This window comes from Lactuca saligna, chromosome 1, assembly GCF_052625555.1.
Source record: "Lactuca saligna cultivar CGN05327 chromosome 1, ASM5262555v1, whole genome shotgun sequence".
NCBI classification, from domain to species: domain Eukaryota; kingdom Viridiplantae; phylum Streptophyta; class Magnoliopsida; order Asterales; family Asteraceae; genus Lactuca; species Lactuca saligna.
This window is the reverse complement of record NC_136417.1, coordinates 49,208,711-49,222,529: the sequence shown is the minus strand read 5'-3', so window position 1 is coordinate 49,222,529 and position 13,819 is coordinate 49,208,711. Positions and strand designations below refer to the sequence as shown.

Sequence of the window (13,819 nt, the reverse complement as noted above, 5' to 3'; positions counted from 1 at the left end):
TAAAAATAAAAAACTTATAATAATGATAATGACATGTTTTACTTACTCATTCTGAACATTTAAGCATTTTTAATTTTCAGGATCGATCCTACATACTTATTTGATTATATCTAATCTCATATCACCATTATATATATATATATATATATATATATATATATATATATATATATATATATATATATATATATATATATATATATATATATATCATATTTGTATATGTAAAGATATAAAATTTAACCCTAAGCAGGATAAATATTTACTATGTAGATTATGACAACCTTTTATATATATATATACACCTTAAGGGACAAAGAAGTTAGGCCAATCAACCTCTACTATATAACTCTTCAAGTCTCGACTTCCATTGATGCCATCTTTCTCTATCTCTCTCTCATCCAAAGACAATGACTAGTTCAACAAGAAGGTTAGTTTTATAGCTATTCATTTTTTAAATCATTTCGTTGATCAACAATTTCTGTGTTCAAAGTTTTTTTTACCCAAAGTTTAGTCTATCTAGAAATTTGAATTATGCAAAGAAAGATCAAAAGATTTGATGAGAAAAAGTGCTAGTTTCTCAAAACTTGAAAAAAGTTCATACTTGATATCAAATATTAAATATACTATTTATCAGATTAAACGTGAATATTATTAATTTCTTGATCATCAATTCTAGATGTTTTATTTAAATATATTGCTCCACGCCAGGTTTGTATAAAATCCCATATTCCCATCTTTGGTTATCTTGTAACAAGTAAAGTCATTTCCTTATAACTAATTAACACAATTTTTGTTTTACTTTTATGTTAATTCTGCATCTCAAAATAACACATACATGAATAAAAATTATACACGATGTGTAGGCTAGAAGGAAAGGTAGCATTGATCACCGGAGCAGCAAGCGGTATTGGTGAGTGCACTGCAAAACTATTTGCCGAACATGGAGCAAAAGTAGTCATCGCAGACATTCAAGACCAACTTGGTCAAGCAGTTTGTGAGTCCATAGGCACATCAAACTCCATATATGTCCATTGCGATGTAACCAATGAAGAACATGTCAAAAACGCTGTAGATACTGCAGTTTCCACATACGGAAAACTTGACATCATGTTTTGCAATGCGGGGATAGCAGATCCTAACAAGCCACGTATCGTTGATAATGAAAAGACAGACTTTGAGCGTGTGCTTAGTGTCAATATAACAGGTGTCTTTCTAAGCATGAAACATGCTGCTAGGGTTATGGTTCCAGCTCGATCTGGCTCAATTATATCAACGGCTAGCTTGTCTTCGAATATTGGTGGCGCAGCCTCACATGCTTATTGTGCTGCAAAACACGCTGTCGCCGGTTTAACCAAAAATCTTGCAGTGGAACTTGGACAATTTGGTATACGAGTCAATTGTTTGTCTCCTTATGCAATGGTCACACCACTAGCCACAAGTTTCGTTGGGCTTGAAGGGGAAGCATTAGAAACTGTGATGAACTTACTTGGAAATCTTAAGGGACCAACGCTCAGAACTGATGATGTTGCTAAGGCTGCCCTTTTTCTTGTGAGTGGCGAATCGCAGTATATTAGTGGACAAAATTTGTTTATTGATGGCGGATTTGGCATTGTTAATCCGTCATTTAATATGTTTAAATACCCAGAGAATCTTTAAATCGACAGATTTCATCTTATCACATAACAAATACGACAAGTTGTATGGCTTTCTTTTTATATAATTGTAAGATTCCATGAGCTGTTTTACGGAATTGCAAGTATTATCATTTTGTCTTAAATTAATTAGCTTACTGAGTCATGATGAGGATGAACCCGTTTAAATTAAACAATTATATTATTTTCAGTATATTTTATGCAGGCGTGGTAAGTTCTTACAATTAATAGCATGCACATGTTGAATTGAAATTTAGCTACAGAGGCTAGAAAAAACTAGACTTAAGTTGTATAAAAGGTTTATGGGATCTCATAACTACGATACCATAAATACAAAACATAGGAGACCACGGAGACGATGACAAAAATAATGGAGGCAGATATAGTACACTAAACCTATCTATATAAAGTTCCAAGACATGTAACATATATTATTATTTTCATCGAACAATAATAATTTTATTAGTAAAGATGGAGTGTCAAGACAAAAATAATGGCAATAGAGCTATGAATTGTTGTAAATCAAACTAATAAACGTGCAAAGAAACAGATAAATAATATTGAAAGTTATATATCCATCAAATTATTATTAATATGCATGTTTACCAAGTTTCATCCAAAAACCAGATTTATCTTTCTTAATGAGATCTGATTATAAGAAATGTAGAAGAAGACTGTCCTGTTGTTGGAGGAAATTAAACGCAAGACAGAAAAGTTCGATGACCGATATTGAACTTGAAATAACTGCACGGATCGGACTCCTGTCCTTAAATGTTTTTACTTTGCTTCTATTGGTTGCAAGCAAAAGAGTAAAACCTCATGATTTAATGCAGATTTATCGATTTTCCAACAATATTGGAAAAGGATAAACACAAAGTGAATACTCGGAAACTAAAAGAAATTCGCAAAGAGAGGAAGAGAGCTTCAAATTTCGTGAGCCTCTAATACGGCTGCTAGGGAGCTGTATTTATAGGCATTGAAACCCTAGAAGGCAAAAAAGGGGTCCACATGGGCCGACCCTTGGAAACCCTAGGGAAATGAGTTACTCTCCAAGTTAGCCGTTTTCTAACCCTTCCAGAATATTATGTTGCCATATCTAGGAGGAGTTAGAATATTCTGCTGACATATCTACCAAATGATAGAATATTACGTTGCTATGTCTTCCCCACTAATATGGGAAACTTGCCAACTTGCAAGATTACTGCTATAATTTCCAACAATATCGCTATAATTTCCAAAAGGTACTAAGTCCATAGCTACCAGCGTTTATCCAATAGACACTAAGTCCATAGTCGTCGATGTTAGTTATTAGGCACTAAGTCTATAGCTACCAATGTTTACTCATATCATCTTTCATCTCTCATCATTCATCTACCCATGTTTTACCCAACATATTCGTAGATATAAAATATATATAGTTTAAATTATTTAAAACATGTATAAAACCGTTCATCCAACATAGATAGCAAGTATACAAGTTATATGCACACATAACACGTAATTTATATAAAACACTTCATATTTAAAATCCCAAATTTCGAGTCCAAAATTTTCATTTTGATATAATAAATTGGAAAACTTTTATAAGAAAACATCATCGAATCACATCATTTCATAAAACCATAATCTTATGTCTCAAGGTCATGCCATAAAAAAATAGTAATAATATCAGAGTACAATCCCATAGATCTCAAAATGCGGAATCCTGTGTGAGTGTGATGTGCAGCTACCGCGCCGACTCCTTCCCGTTCGTTGAAGAGATACCTGAAACAAAACTAAAAACTGTAAGCATGAAGCTTAGTGAGTTCCCCCATCATACCACATACCACATAATGCCTATCCCTCAGTATCTTTCAATGGATATCTGTCTGGTATAACTGGGAGCTGGGCTCCCCTTCGGTATCTTTCCACCGGCAACCGGGAACTAACCTCCCCTTCGCTATCTTTCAACTGGTAACCGAGAGCTTACCTCTCATTCGGTATCTTTCAACCGGTAACCGGGGACCATTTCACCCCTACCACTAACACATAATAACATATCATTATAACATATCATGATCATACTGCTAGGCATGCATGGGTACTATCTACCCCTTCGGTATCTTTTAACCGGTAACTAGGGCTATATCACCCCTATCATTACTAACACATATGTCATAGCATCCTAGTACATAAAACATATCAGATAATTAACACAAAGACAATCATCTAACGAACAACTCCTATTAGTGGGTTGACATTGTGGCCGTAGACCCACTCCTACTGGAAGGTAACTCACCTCGATGTCGTGTAGTATCCGCACATTCCTCATCACGGGAATCGACTCGTCTCTACTCCTCATTCCTTATAAAATGACCTTTTCTGATTACTAATGCATACTCATAACCCTTACAAGGGTCAACCCAAATCCACGTCAAAGTCAAGGTCAAGCCCTGGTCAAAGTCAACATCCAGTTGACTTGACTCACTGAGTTGGTCCACCAACTCGTAAAGTCCATATTCTTTCAAAATGATACAACCCCTGACCCTACTCGTCGAGTCTAGCAAGAACTCGACGAGTTCACCTTCAGCGATAGCATCGGGATCGTCTTCAACCGACTCGCCGAGTTCATCCTTGAACTCGTCGAGTTCATCTTCATCATATGAATGTCTCCAATGTATGACTCACCGAGTTCTACGAACAACTCGTCGAGTCCGTCTGCATGGGTTGGGAGATTGCCTTGGACTCATCGAGTCTGTTTGTAACATCCGGAATCCCAGGTATATTATTTAATATATATTTTTTTAAAATTATGAGAAGGAACTCGGCGAGTTGATGCGTAGACTCGCCGAGTAGGGTCGTGATTGTTCATCCGGATTCACTTTGGACTCGGCGAGTCCATAAGTGGACTCGTTGAGTCCACGCTGTTTAATGAAACCCTAAATCCTCCAGGGTTAGAGCCTATTTAAGGGTACTCTTAGCCTCCTATTGCGGCTACCAGTACCTTGAGAGCCCCCTTAGTGATCTATATCGTTTGCAAGGAAGAAGAAGCTTTTATTGATCTTTCTTTCCTTGGTTTGGCAAAAAGGAGGTGATCAAGAGCAAGAGGAGGCTGAAGGAGGTGTGTTTCAAGGGTTGACCATATGTCTCTAAGTCTACTTGTGCAGTCCAACAATCGTAATACTTTTGTGATGTCCTAGTGACACTGATTTTAGTATGAATGCAAGCACGTATACTTAATTAAATATTTTATTATTTAAAAGTATAAAATCTTTATCAGATTATTTTTTTAATCCCGCTTGTGTTTATAGTTCGTATATCTTTTATGGGTTGATACACTCGATTCACTATAAACAATGCTCTGATACCAATCTGTCACACCCCCAAAACCGATGAATGGCAGAAACGTTCTGGGGTGGAGGACGTCATGTACAGTATCACAACAATGTAAAGTAGTAAACAAGCAACAACATCATCCATTGCATTAATAATATAATTTCATACAAGTGTGTTCTGTCCAGTTATATAGACACCAAAAATATACATCAAAAATAAAAGAGGAGTCTTGAAAACGCTCCTTCTTCTCAAATTCGGCGCCTGTACCTGTCTACTGGTGACCTGAGAATACAAGTTATTTTGAAAGCGAGTATCAGCTTTAAAGCTGGTGAGATCATAAGTATATTAGTGTCTGTGTTTGTATGAAAGTATTTGTAAGATGTATTGTGTATGTTTGTAAAGGTTTTGTGTTTGTTTGATCTACTCTAGAAAACCCTATGTTTCCTACAAAAAGTAGCCTTCTACCAAGGCATCTAGTGTCTGTGTGTGTATCTCTTGTAAAAGTGTGTATTTTCCCAATTCCGACTATCATTAACCAAAAATATAGTTTCTACATTACCGTGCATCGTGTGAATATCACAAAGTAAAATGTAAAGGGAAAATGTTTTAGTACTGTGATGTAGTTTTAAGTAAACTACTGTTATACTAATTACCTTAAGCCAATTGTATATTTTAAGGTAAAATGTGATCGGCCTGTATCTTGCTACCGGCTCAATAGTGAAGTGAAAATGTAAGATGCCACAAAAATGACGTTTGGCACCCGTAGACTTGCAAGTCCCACTGTAGCGAGCAGCAAGGTGTATGATAGTCAATCCAGTATAGATCTATACACAAACTCATACGCTCCCCAATTAAGGAGATTCTGATACAAAAACAGTCATGGCAGGTAGTGCCATGCCCTGCTTAATGGCTCACATAACTGTGTTTATGTATATATAAGGTATATGTAATGTTTATGTGTGCTAGCTGTATTGTGCGTTCTTTCTCTATCTAGCCTGTATGTTTGTTTCTCGTCATAGTGTCTATTGTTTGTTTCTCCTCACTCTGTTTCATGTTTGATTCTCATCATAGTATGTATTGACTCATGTATGAACTGACTCACTGTATGTTTCATTGTTCTATTAATAGTATCTTCCTAAACTACCCCTATGGTAGCTTACTAGTAAAGTATGAACATGTCTGTATGCCCTTGCTACCCAAGGGCATGGATTTGGATGAAAGAAATAACCTTTTATATCTATATACATATACATAATATATAACTAGGATTCAAACGACCTTCGGACAACTAACCTTGATACCCTAAGACCACATCAAACAAGAACAGGAAGCAGGGTAGACTAGCAGTCCTAAGTCCTTTAAATCCTACTTATATAACTATATTTATATAGATACACAGAATATAAGTTTAAAAGAGTTTAAGTAAAAGTATTTGACCACTGAAAGAGTTTGTAAGACAATTTGAGGTAAAACAGTTTGATAAATAGTTTGGAAAGTAAGTAAACCATTTGTTTGGTAGTCATTAATCACATGTGATTGATATAATAACTATAATTGTTCCACTTGTATCCCCCCCCCCCATAAAAGCATTTAAAAACATTTCAAAGGTTATTTTAGGGGTATGAACTCACCTGTAGTGAGTGGTTCTGATGATATTGTTGGATCTGTTGCTAAGTATCAAGTGGTGACTTGAGTACAGACGCGAATCCTATTTAGCATATATTGGCACATATATGAATATAATTAGTGTTATGAACAACTAATTAACGAATTGGGACCATCTTAGGGACTATTAAACACTTCTTTTGAAGTGTTACAACCATAAATGATTGTACGGAGTGTTAAAAGGCTATACAAGAGAGCGTATGGCCAAGATACACACTATATGTGTGTGTGTGGCCAGGTGTGCTGCCAGCACATGTGTGCGGCCAAGTGTGGTTCCAGCACATGTGTGCGGCTAGGTGTGCGGCCTGGTGTGCTACCAGAAAACATGGTGTTCTTGGTGTTCTTGGTGAAAGATGTTACCTTTCCGGATGATACTTGAGAGGATTTTTGAGTCCTAGCTTTGCAAGAGTGTAAGAAATGATCAAAATGACCAAGGATAGTGCTTATAGGAGGGTGTGTGCGGTTGGAGGTGTGTGTGGTTGGCCTGTGTGCGGCTGGCTGGCCGCACACACTAGTGTGCGGCCGCACACACCAGTTTTGGTGTGTTTGGCTTGTTTTTCAATGCTACAACCAAACTAACCCATCCTCCGACACGTATCTCAATTATACTAAGCTTTAAGCACTCTTTTAGACCCAAAACTTCATTATAATATAGCAAAACGAAGCTAACTTTGATATAAAAGAAGAATGTAAGCTAGAAATTTCAGGTTGTCACAGCTTGTTTTCAGGCCGTCGTTCAATAAATCCAAGCTTTCAGGTTGTCGTTTGAGAAACACGAACAACATGTTGTATAAATTAAAGGCGCTCCGTAAATCAAAGGCAACACGCCAGCTTTCAGCCGTCGTCCGAGAAAGGCCGAAAACATTTTACTTAAACCAAAGAATCGTTCGTGAAATCAAGGTAACGGGGCAAATTTTAAGTCCTTCGTTCCAAAAACCAAGCCATCAGGTTTGAGATATCAAGGAAACATGGCTTGTTTTTCAGGTCTTCGTTCGAAAAATCAAGGCAACGGGCACTGCTCTCCGGTCGTCATTCGAGATATCAAGACATCATGTTCGAGAAACCAAGTCCACAAGGCTAGTTTTCAGGTCGTCGTTTTAAAAATCAAGGCAACAAAAAAGGTAGCAGGCCTAGTCTCAAGCTCATCGTTCAAGAAATCTAAGCTACAAGTTCGAATAATCAAGGCAACAAGGCTAGTTTACAGGTCGTCGTTCGAGAAAACAAGGCAAGATGTTGGGGCGGGCTTCCTTCACGGGTCATTGGGCTTGCCTTTTCGGTGCTCGATGGTGGCTTCGTCGCCATGAAGGCAATGGGGATAGCAATCAGGATTTCGTTTGATATATCAAGACAACATGCCCTACAATTCAAGGCCACAAGGCTAGTTTTCAGGTCATCGTTCTAAAAATCAAGGCAACATGTTCAAGAAATCAAGGCATCAGACATTGAATTGCCCGAGGATGCATAATTTTAAGTATGTGCATGACGTCGGGAGAAATCAAGACATCGTGGCTAGTTTTCAGGTCATCGTTCAAGAAACCAAGGCCACAAAAGGTTGGTTTTCAGGTCATCGGTCTAAAAATCAAGGCAACAGGCCTAGCTTCAAGGTCATCATTCAAAATATCTAAGTAACAAGTTCGAATAGTCAAGGCAACAAGGCTATTTTTCAGGTCGTCGTTCGAGCAAACAAGGCAACAAGTTGGGGTGGGCTTCGTTCACGGGTCATTGGGCTTGCCTTGTCGGTGCTCGATGGTGGCTTCATCGCCATCAAGGCAATGGGGATAGCAATCAGGATTTCGTTTGAGATATCAAGACAACATGCCCTACAATTCAAGGCCGCAAGGCTAGTTTTCAGGTCATCGTTCTAAAAATCAAGGCAACATGTTCAAGAAATCAAGGCAACAGACGTTGATTTGCCCGAGGATGCATAATTTTAAGTATGCGCACGACGTCGGGAGAAATCAAGACATCGTGGCTAGTTTTCAGGTCATCGTTCAAGAAACCAAGGCCACAAAAGGCTAGTTTTCAGGCCATCGGTCTAAAAATCAAGGCAATAGGCCTATCTTCAAGGTCGTTGTTCAAAATATCTAAGCAACAAGTTCGAATAATCAAGGCAACAAGGCTAGTTTTCAGGTCGTCGTTCGTGCAAACAAGGCAACAAGTTGGGGCGGGCTTTGTTCACGGGTCATTGGGCTTGGCTTGTCGGTGCTCGATGGTGGCTTCGTCGCCATCAAGGCAATGGGGATACCAATCAAGCTTTCGTTTGAGATATCAAGACAACATGTCCTACAATCAAGGCCACAAGGCTAGTTTTCAGGTCATCGTTCTAGAAATCAAGGCAACATACATTAATTTTCCCGAGGATGCATAATTTTAAGTATGCGCACGATGTCGGGAGAAATCAAGACATCGTGGCTAGTTTTCAGGTCATCGTTCAAGAAACCAAGGCCACAAAAGGTTGGTTTTCAGGTCATCGGTCTAAAAATCAAGGCAACAGGCCTAGCTTCAAGGTCATCGTTCAAAATATCTAAGCAACAAGTTCGAATAATCAAAGCAACAAGGCTAGCTTTCAGGTCGTCGTTCGAGCAAACAAGGCAACATGTTGGGGCGGGCTTCGTTCACGGGTCATTAGGCTTGCCTTGTCGGTGCTCGATGGTGGCTTCATCGCCATCAAGGCAATGGGGATAGCAATCAGGCTTTCGTTTGAGATATCAAGACAACGTGTCCTACAATTCAAGGCCACAAGGCTAGTTTTCAGGTCATCGTTTTAGAAATCAAGGCAACATGTTCAAGAAATCAAGGGAACAGACATTGATTTGCCCGAGGATGCATAATTTGAAGTATGCGCACGACGTTGGGAGAAATCGAGACATCGTGGCTAGTTTTCAGGTCATCGTTCAAGAAACCAAGGCCACAAAAGGCTAGTTTTCAGGTCATCAAGGCAAGTTTTCTAGGCAATGTGTTCTAGTATTCAAGGCAACCATGCATGTTTTGCAGGTCGTCGTTAGTGATATCAAGGCAACGTGTTCCAACAATTAAGGTAACGAGGCTATTTTCCAGGTTGTTGTTCAAGAAATAAAGAGAATGGGGCTAGTTTTCAGGACATCGTTCGACATGTCAAGGCAACGTGTTGGAGAAATCAAGGCAACATGGAACTAGTTAAGAAGGCAACGTGGTGGGGGAGGCATCTTTCAGGGCCATCGTTCGATAAATCTAGGCAACAGGGCTTGTCATCAGGTCATCGTTCGAAAAAATAATTCAACAAGTTCGAGTAATCACGACAACGTGGCATCTTTTATGGTCATCGCTCGAGCAACCAAGGCAACATATTGGGGGTGGGATTCTTTCATGGGTCTTGTGGCTTGCCCTGTCGGAGCTCAGTGGTTTCTTCGTCTCTATGGTACTCCAAGAGGCTAGTTTTGAGGTCATCGTTCAAAAAATCAACGCAACAAACTCAATAAAACAAGGCAACAGAGCTAGTTTTAAAGTCGTCGTTTCAGAAATCTAAGCAACAATGCTAGTCAGGTCATCGTTCGAAAAATTAAGCAACATGTTCGAGGAATCAAGGCAACAAGACTAGTTTTTGGGTCGTAATTCGAGCAATCAATGCAATGCGGATAGCTCCCCGGTTCTCCAAGAGGCTCGTTTTCAGGTCATCATTCAAAAACCCAAGCCAACAAGCTCAAGAAAACATGGAAGCTGGGCTAGTTTCAAGGTCGTCGTCCAAGAAATCTAAGCAAGAATGCCATTCATCATGTCATCATTCGACAAATTAACACAACATGTTCGACGAATCAAGGCAACAAGACTAGTTTTTGAATCGTAATTTGAGAAATCAAGGCAACGTGGATAGCTTCTCGGTTTTCCAAGAGGCTATTTTTCAGGTCATCGTTCAAAAAATCAAGCCAACAAGCTCAAGAAAACAAGGCAACATGGCTAGTTTCAAGGTCGTCATTCAAGAAATCTAAGCCACAATGCTAGTAATCAGGTCATCGTTCGACAAATTAAAGCAACATATTCGAGGAATCAAGGCAACAAGGCTAGTTTTTCGGTCCAAATTCGAGCAATCAGGGCAATGCGGATAGCTCCCTGGTTCTCCAAGAAGCTAGTTTTCAGGTCATCATTCAAAAGATCAAGGCAACCAGGGCCATCGTTCAACCAATCTAGGCAATGAGGCTCATCATCATGTCATCGTTCGACAAATTAAGGCAACATGTTCGAGGAATCAAGGCAACGGTGCTAGTTTTTGGGTCGTCGTTCGAGTAATCAAGGCAACGTGTTGGGGGAGCGATTCTTTCACGGGTCTAGGGGCTTGCCCTTTCAATGCTCGCTGGTGGCTTCGGTCTCCATGGTCCCCCTATATACAATTTATTTGTCAACACAATATTCTTGTGTTAGACTTGTATCCTCCCCCCTAAAGCAGTGAAAATAGTAAAAATGCACGGTTCTGAGCTCACTTGATGAGTGGTGATTTAGGCAGCGTTTTGTTTCTAGAAATGATTTTTTTGATGAAACAACGAGCATCTGATGAAAAACTGGGCTTTACGCGTGCAAAGTTTCGACTAGAAAAGATTATTTTCTCGAGGACTTTGGAACTTCGAGCTTTCTTTGCATTATAGGGGGTTTCCCTAGGCTTCGGGGGGTTAAAACCTATTTATAGGAGGCTTCTAACCTCAGTACACAAGGTGTTCCTGCGAGGAACGCGGCGTGCTCCTTCGTACACAGCGTGTTGGGAGTGAGGAGTGGCTTCGGATGTGTCAAGATGCGAGATACATGTCACAGCATGTGAACGCGGGGCGTTCCCTTGGACGCATGGTGTTCCCCTTTGGATAAGCTTCGAAATGTGTGTCCAAAACTTCAAAATTTCATAACTTTTGCATACGAGCTGCATTTTCGACGTTCTTTATATCCACATGTCATGAAACCATACTCTACGACTTTCGTTTAGACTTTGTCGGTTGATTTCAACTTTATTTTTAATATTATATTTTCAACAGGTCAGGACAGGAAAAATCCGTTAAAAATTCATATCTTCTTCGTTTGACATCCATTTTCGTCTGTCTTTTTACCGTTGAGCTACTATTGACGAGATCTTCGATTCTTTTTTAGGTTGTGTCGGCTAAAAATCGTTTGATCTATAATAAAATTTCCGGGTTGTATATTGTTGTGTTGATTCTTAGAAAATCATAACTTCCTTATACGAATTCAGATTTGGACATTCTTTTTATGTACGCTCTCGGTTTTACGTATGCAACAAGTTTTAATTAGATTGTTAAGGATATAATGTATTTTATCGTAATTTCACTTCTTACGATACACAGCGTCGTGCCGGTTCCGTGGTGAAACTTCGATAGATCATAACTTCTTCGTTATAACTCGGATTCTAGCGATCTTTTATATTTTCGGAAACCTTATCACGACCATTACAGGTTTCTCCATAGATATTGAGTTCAACTAACAATTTATTTTTGACGATCATTTTTATTTTAATTTATACATCTTTATAAATAAGTAATGGCATATATATTATTCAAGTAATTTCTCTTTATTACTTTAAAATGAATTACAAGTTGATCTATACTATTACATTGATTTGAAATAACGGGTCGTTACACTATGTCATCCATATAATTATTAAGAAACACTCTATCCACATAGCAACTATCAAAACCAACATCTTTTTCTCAAGACATTGTTGCATTCCATAAGTTACCAGGCTACATGAAAAATAAAATTAAAACTATTGATCAACAAAACAGAGAGTTAATTGCAATAAGATAATGAAAAAATATTTAAAAAGTACTTACTGTACATGGGAATCCAAATTTTCTACTCATCACTAAATCAAACATTTATCTCATTAAATAGTGCACACTCTTTGAAATGTAGAGTTGTTGGCTACCCTAAAATTGTAATATAAAGTGAATATTAATTAGATAATTAAGGAAACTACAATATCTATTTGTTTGGATATATAATGAGATGGATTACCTCAGGAAGCATCCATCCAAACAGAGTTGATATATCTTTTACCTACTAATAGATGTAACAAAAACAGTTAAAACATTGCAGATTTGACACAAAAATGAAGCTTACCAAGAAAGGGGCAAAATTGATGCTTACCAAGAGAGGGAGAAAATTGATTCTTACCAAGAGAGGGATAGAAACGAAGCAATTTTAACACAATAATCATCCGATCCTTCAAAAATTGAGAACTACAAGCTGAAATAGTGAAATCAAGTTTTTTAGAGGCTAATTAAAAAGCAATAAATAAAAAAAATAGCCAAGGGTAGAAGCATCATTTTCATGTGTTTACCTACCAATCATCCAAATGTGGGAGGAAACTTTCTATGCAGATTCATGTATATTTTCCAAGCTAAAAGAGCGAATAATTGATTTCAAATAAACGTAATCTGAATAAACAATCAAAAAATTCAAACAATCAATTTTCAATTGCTCAAGTATACCCAAATGTCTAAAAAACAATGAAAAGATTCAAACAATCAATTTTGAATTGTTCAAGTATACCCAATTGTCTGAAGGGTTTATAACACATAACCCTCTTGTAAATTGCCCTAAAAATGGAATATCAATGAAGTGATGGAAATGGTACCACTAAATCATAACTAGGGAAAAAAACAAACAACCATCAATCCAATAAAGAACCCTAAATCAGAACATATCTTAAATTAAACCAGAACATAGGATTGACGAGTAATCTAGATGGATTCCAAAACATGATAGAAAAGTTTAAATTGTTCGTCAATAGGATCGATGTGGGAAATATAGTTGTGATACAGCTTAGAAATCCTGTCGTTTCAAGCTTTAGGGTATTCTATTGGTCGTTTCAAATTTTAATCAGTATTTTGTAGTAGTAGTGAATAGCAGCTTCAAAATCACAAAGTCAAATGGCGGGATATCAAAAATTGAAGGCTCGACATTGAAAATTATATTTTAATTAGTCTCTTACACACATGTTTAAACCACCACAATCTTCCTCCCCTTAATATCTCATTGATTGTCACACACTCCTAATAAGTTTGTAATTATGGAGTTCGAATGCTGGCGCTTAACCAGTTGCTACCACACATACTTATTTATGTGAACTCCATTTTTCTTTCATGCTTACTCTTAGTTGGTATAACATTGGAATCCATACAACATAGCTAACCTTACAACAATCTTAG

General features: G+C 37.9%; 1 protein-coding gene across 1 annotated transcript; it reads left to right on the top strand.

Annotated features, from left to right (window-relative positions):
- The first annotated feature begins 334 nt into the window (after positions 1-334).
- LOC145035798 (secoisolariciresinol dehydrogenase-like) lies at positions 335-1,780 on the top strand. The gene is made up of 2 exons (XM_078984312.1): positions 335-430; positions 867-1,780. The coding sequence occupies exons 1-2, from the start codon at positions 411-413 to the stop codon at positions 1,657-1,659; spliced, it is 813 nt and encodes a 270-aa protein (XP_078840438.1). The 5' UTR covers positions 335-410; the 3' UTR covers positions 1,660-1,780.
- The last annotated feature ends 12,039 nt before the right edge of the window (positions 1,781-13,819 follow it).

Excerpts from the sequence above, each read along its gene's own strand:
- LOC145035798 (XM_078984312.1), top strand. The coding sequence starts at position 411 with ATGACTAGTTCAACAAGAAG. Across the intron at positions 431-866 it reads ATGACTAGTTCAACAAGAAG|GCTAGAAGGAAAGGTAGCAT; the intron begins GTTAGTTTTATA and ends CACGATGTGTAG.